At 38.5% G+C, this 6,000-nt stretch overlaps 1 protein-coding gene across 1 annotated transcript in view; it reads left to right on the top strand.

Annotated features, from left to right (window-relative positions):
* The first annotated feature begins 950 nt into the window (after positions 1–950).
* LOC111238498 (probable flavin-containing monoamine oxidase A) overlaps positions 951–6,000 on the top strand; it is a 46,103-nt gene continuing 41,053 nt past the window's right edge. Inside the window, exons 1-4 of the mRNA XM_022768043.1 lie at positions 951–1,198; positions 1,339–1,426; positions 3,389–3,569; positions 5,114–5,228. Coding sequence (XP_022623764.1) covers positions 1,081–1,198; positions 1,339–1,426; positions 3,389–3,569; positions 5,114–5,228 — 502 coding nt within the window. The 5' untranslated portion in view covers positions 951–1,080. The remainder of the gene's footprint in view (positions 1,199–1,338; positions 1,427–3,388; positions 3,570–5,113; positions 5,229–6,000) is intronic.

Below are 6,000 nucleotides of genomic sequence, written 5' to 3'. Positions count from 1 at the left end.
ACACAGCATTAACATAGACCTTGTTGTACCATTTTGTTTGTTTCATTAGCCTATGACATTATTTCTAATGAAGAGTGCCATTTTTCTGTTTGTATGTCATTTTTTCCATTTCACACACCTCCTTTAATCTGCTTGTCCATTTTCCTGTGGGCGGTGCACCCTTGTTGAGCGAATGTCCAGTTGTACATTTCCATTCCATTAGGACAAGGATATTTTAAAAAAGTGATTAGTGTGTCCAATCTTCAGGGAGTCCTGCAGTCTTGGAGTTTGCAGGGGAATCTGCAGAATATCATTTATAAAAAGAAAGACTTTGGTCTAGAAGTGCATCAATTAGTAATGACAGTGACATTGATATATATATATATATATATATATATATATCTTAATTATCTATAATTTGAAATATACTCTTTTGTGCCATACTGGCAATAGCTTGATATAATTTTGCTACTGATTTACTATTAATTCATCAGTACTGAATGTCCCAGTTGGAATTTTTCAATATAAAAGTCTTTTAATTGTACAAAAAAAAATCTGATTCATAAAAACAGTACTGTGTTAATAGATTTGGATTTATAGTGGAGTTCTTGAGTGCATCTGTCTTTGGTCTTGGAGAAATTATTAAATAGACAGTGTGGTAATTACAAACTCACTTCCATAAAAATAAAATTAATTTTACAAATATACTACATGTTAAAAAACAACTCAATTACTGTATTACTATTTAATTTCATTTAATTAAGATTAACATTTTGAGCTTTTACAGTCTTTTTTCAACAAAGTGTTACTTATGCACAAAACTTTACTTCTGATGATGCCTCTGCTGCTCAAAAAATTCAAAAGCTCCTGGCTCTTATTGCAGGAATTTACACAACTGATTCTGTGCCAAGTAGGTCATAAGCTCAGTTGTTCACAGTTCCAAAGTGCACTGTTATGAAAGCTGCCCAGACTTTGCAAGATAACCTAATTGATACGGAGAAGAAAAGGGAATACAAGCTGGATTTCTTTCTCTCTCTGACTCCAGTGTTTACCAGCACACGACAAGTTGGCACAAAGTAACCTAGTCACTTGAGCTTGACTATGACTGCAGAAATTTGGGACGTTATTATTGTTGGCGCCGGACTATCTGGATTGAGTGCAGCTCATTTGCTCAGAAAAAGGGATGCCAAGTTGAAGATACTTATACTGGAAGGAAAAGGTTTGTAAAATTGCATCGTGATTGGAAAGCAATTGATAACTTGAAATAGTGAGTCATTTTCTGCTGGATTCTTTTAGTTTAGCAGTTGCTGCTGGAAAGAGGTATCATTCTGACTAAATCATGTCTGGTTTGCCATGCAGATCGGGTGGGAGGTCGCACAGTGTCTACTGCAATACCAGCAGCCAATGGTGTTGATCGCTGGGACTTTGGAGGGCAGTGGGTAGGAAGGTAATGTTGATCAGAAACTATGAGCAAAAGTAATAGTCACTACTCAGCGAGCAAAAGACCTTTGAGGAAATCATTAGGGTTTGTAATGTCAGAACAGGCAGAACATTTTAGACCTCAGTTTAACATGTGAGCTCAATCCACATGATAATTCAAACAAATTCACTTGCCAGGCGCAGTGGTTTGTACTCAGGTTTGGAAAGATGGGGGGGATTGGGGGAGTCTGACCCCCCTGATTAAGACTTGGACCCTCCCAAAAGAAGTACAAACAACAGTTCAGGGGGGTTGAAACATTTATATATCCTTATTACGTGTAATTGTAAATATTACAATATATTTCTCGTATTCATGCCTGAAAGAATATTGTACTATGATTTCACACCTAAAGTGGGCCGTACCATTTCTAATGATCTAGTTGGTTTAAATCACTTTACTTTCTTACCTTCAGAGTTTCTGAATTAGACTGTGTCAACTATCTAGCTTTTGCCTTAACTTACAGTTTAGTTAAGTAATGTTAGTGACTTGTTGTCATTGTTTTTCCATTTTATACTGCACTACATTTCACAGGGAAATATTGTACTTTCTACTCCACTAGTTAAACAAGCAAGATACTGTAATCACTATAACACTTAAGTTCACTGAAGCACGCGCCTGCACTGTACTGGATTCCCTTCACCCTGGAGAAAAACTTGACCCTCCCTGACTATCATTTTATAACTCACACTCTGTTTGTCACCTGGCCAGATACAAGTTATGACTGGCTCCAGCTAGGGATAAGCCGGGTATATGATATCCCTTACTGACACACTATCTTGTAGACTAGGATTTTGTGTTTTAAGAACACACAAATAATTAAGGTTCCTATAATTGCCCATTTAAGAGAAAATCCTTGAATATGATTACTTAAAGAACAGCTGAAAAGATTTCTAATGACTCATAGATTCAAGGCCATTATGACTGGGTTTACAGGGATTTTATAATTTATTGTGAAAAGAACAGAGTGGGGATGTGTATTGTTCTATGTTGTGCTTGTAGGCTGGTTTTGAGAACGCATTGGTTGCATTGTCTACGCTATGCTGCAGTGTTGCTCGAAATATTCCAAACTAGTACTGGAGCTTGTTTCATTTTGTCTATTTCCTGTGTATGTATTTATTTGTGTATGTGCATTATATATGCATATATATTATTTTCACTTTAGTTTGAGCTACATTATAAGATGAAAGAGTATTTCTTTTTTCCTCTTGGGTCCTGGAAGAGTAGTTTTTGCAATGGTAACAGCTAATGGGGGTCCAAACAAATAATCAAATAAACACGACAGAGTGCATCAGCTATGTAGAAAATAACACAGTGTTTTTGTATCTTTTCAGAGCTTCATAAGTGTTTGAGCTCAATTTTTCTTTCAGGTCTTTCGCTTCTTCAGTTTCTGTAAAGTGTCTGTTTTCAACAGTTTATGGACCATTAGCACCTCCGTGTAAGTCCAAGCTTTTTTTCTAAAGAAACCCATTTTAGATTGCAGGTAGCAGCCATCCCAAAACTGCCCTGTCTCTCAGAAGTTTGGGAGAAATTATTGTTCAGTAACTCAGTTCAAGTCGTGCCTGAACAAACAAGTTTATGTGAAAATTCAGGCAGGATTTAAAGTCCTTTGCGGCACAAATTCTCACATATTCAACCGTTACACAGCAGAATAGTTCAAAATGGAGAGCTTGTTAAGTGCATTGTTCAAGAACACTTTGACGACAGTTTGATTTATAGAGGGCGCTCCCAGGTGCTTAGAGTTGCCGTTTTTATTCCAGTTGTTCAAGGACTCACTCAAGCAATGTGCTACTCTCAAGCCCACTCCAATCATCTGAAAATAAAATGCATTTATCAGCTGCAAGTTTAATAACCCCACAGCAAAACCTGAAACCCTGTAAACAATAACATCATGAAGCTTTATAAGAAAAAACTGCCTCCTTTCTCTTTTAGCACCCAAACCCACATCTTGGAGCTTATAAAGGAGCTGGGCTTAGAGACATTCCCACAATTCAATATTGGCAAGAAGGTGTACCACTTGGGTGGGCCGGGTGCCAGAGTTCTCACCTACAGAACCAGCATCCCTGCTCTATCCCCAATGGTGCTAATGGACCTCACCCAGTTCCTGTGGAAGGTGAGGCATGAGACTAACATAACTGTCTTCTGTATTTAGGACCATGTTGAGTCAGAGATGCACAGTGGTTTCATTTATTTCTTGTTCACTTTTGCATGTATACCAAGAGTAAGATGATACACTATTTACACTCACCAAGCACTTAATTAGGAACACCATACTTGCTCTCAAAACACCTTCAGTTTTTCGTGTCATGGGTTCCACAAGATGTTGGAAACTTTCCTTTGAGATGATCCTTCATGTTGACATGACTGCATCACATCATTTCTGCAGATTTGTCAGCTGCACATTCATGCTGCCAATCTCCTGTTCTATCACATCCCAAAAGTGTTCTACTGAATTCAGATCTGGAGACTGTGGAGGCCGCTGAAGTTCACTGAACTCATTGTCATATGTTCACGAAACCAGCTTGAGGCAGCTTTTGTTTTGTGGCATGGAGCATTATCCTGCTTGAAGTAGCCGCTAGAAGATGATAAATTGTGGCCATAAAGGGAAGCACATGGTGAGCAACAATACTCAGATAAACTGTGACATTCAAACAATGATTGACTGGTGTTAATGGGCTCAGAGTGTCCCACCACCAGTGTGGACTATTGACATCCAGGTTGGGTCCATGGATTCATGCTGCTGATACCAAATTCTGACCCGACCATCTGCTGCTTCATTAGAGATCGAGATTCATCAGGCCAGGCTACGTTTTTCCAGTCTTCAACTGTCCAGTCTGTGCCCACTGCAGCCTCAGGTTTCTTTTCTTGGCTGACATGGTCTTCTGCTGTTGTAGTCAATCCACCTAAAGGTTCAACGTGTTGTTCATTCTGAGAAGCTTTTCTGCCCACCACAGTTGTAATAGTGGATATCTGAGTTTCTGCAGCCTTTCTGTCAGCTCCAACCAGTCTGACCATGTCCTCTGACCTTTTGCATTAACAAGTTGTTTCTGTTCACAGAGCTGTTGCTCACTGGATGTTTTTTGTCTTCTGCTCCATTCTGAGTAAAAACTCTAGAGACATTCTGATGTTTGATAAACTGAAGCTCCTGACCTGTATCTGCATGATTGTATATACTGCGCTGCTGCCACATGATTGACTGATTGGGTATTTGCATGAATGAGCAGGTGTACATGTGTTCCTTCTTAAGTCCTCAGTGAGTATATATGAGGAGATATACAGAATTTCTTTAGAGACCAGCCCATTTTCATGATTAGTTTTATCATCCATTATCCTTCCATTCTTGATGATTCTTAGTATCAACAAGAATCCCCAAATGGATGTTGTAAAATAATATTTCACACTCATAATGCAGTGTTCCACATTTAGACTAATAGGACAAGAGTACATTTATAACTCAACATGGTACCACAAAATTTCATGTCCATAATAAATGCTTCATGTAGCAGTGGGAAGTAGAAAATGTCTGGGAAAATGCACCAGCATAATCATATTTGTCAATCCATCTTTTGTTGGTATTTGCATCAATGGGATGCTTTGGTTCACAGTGGGTAAACCATCATGTGTGGGTGTGTTGTGGTGATTGTGTTTCACTCTCAGATTGACAGATTGTGCGCTACAGTGTTTGTCCAGGATCCTTCGAAGACTCCCAACGCTGTGGAACTGGACAGTATGACCCTGCATTCGTACATTGAGCAACATGGCTGGACTGCTGGTCAGGGTTAAGAGTAGATTTAAATATCACCTCCTCTGTCTTATTTGTTCCCCTTACTTGATTTGTCATTTTCCAATTTCTACTTTCTTTCAATTTATGTAATGAAAGAATGAATGAAGGAAAAAAAAAATCCATTTCAAATGTTTCAACAATCACTGGATTACTCTGAAGAAACTGAAAAAAAAGTAATGATTCTCAGGCAAGTTCTGAAGGGGAAGTTATGACAACGAGAGGGAGTATGATTTTGACTCAAATTCACCTCACGCAGTTTCTCTGCCTCCTGTCCCCTTCCTCTGGCATCCCTTGTGAATTTTGGCATTTGGCTTTGTCTAGTGGAATGTGTATGTCCATTACAAACCATATCCTGTGGTTAAAATGCCATCTGAAAGGATGAGTTAAATTATCAAGGAGAACAGTGAAAGTTTTCGTCAAACACCTCCCCCCTGTAATGCTGTCCTCCTGAATGGAGCTTAGGAATTTACAGCCATCATAGCGGCTCTGTGAGTCTGTGATGCTGATTATAAATCTAATAATAATAATAATAATAATAATAATAATAATAAAATGATAATAATACTGATGGTGATGACGATGGTGATGATGATGATGATGATGATGATGATGATGATGATGATGATGATGATGATGATGATGATGATGATGGTGGATAAAGGTTGAGGTGCAAAATTAGTCTCCTTAGCAGTTAAAGTAAATGTAAGAATGTTAACAGTGACAATGGTCAGCAGATGTAATGTTTACCATGAGCACCATC

Source organism: Seriola dumerili, unplaced genomic scaffold (genome assembly GCF_002260705.1).
Source record: "Seriola dumerili isolate Sdu_G_001 unplaced genomic scaffold, Sdu_1.0 BDQW01001387.1, whole genome shotgun sequence".
Taxonomy (NCBI): Eukaryota; Metazoa; Chordata; class Actinopteri; order Carangiformes; family Carangidae; genus Seriola; species Seriola dumerili.
This window is presented reverse-complemented; position numbering and strand designations above follow the sequence as displayed.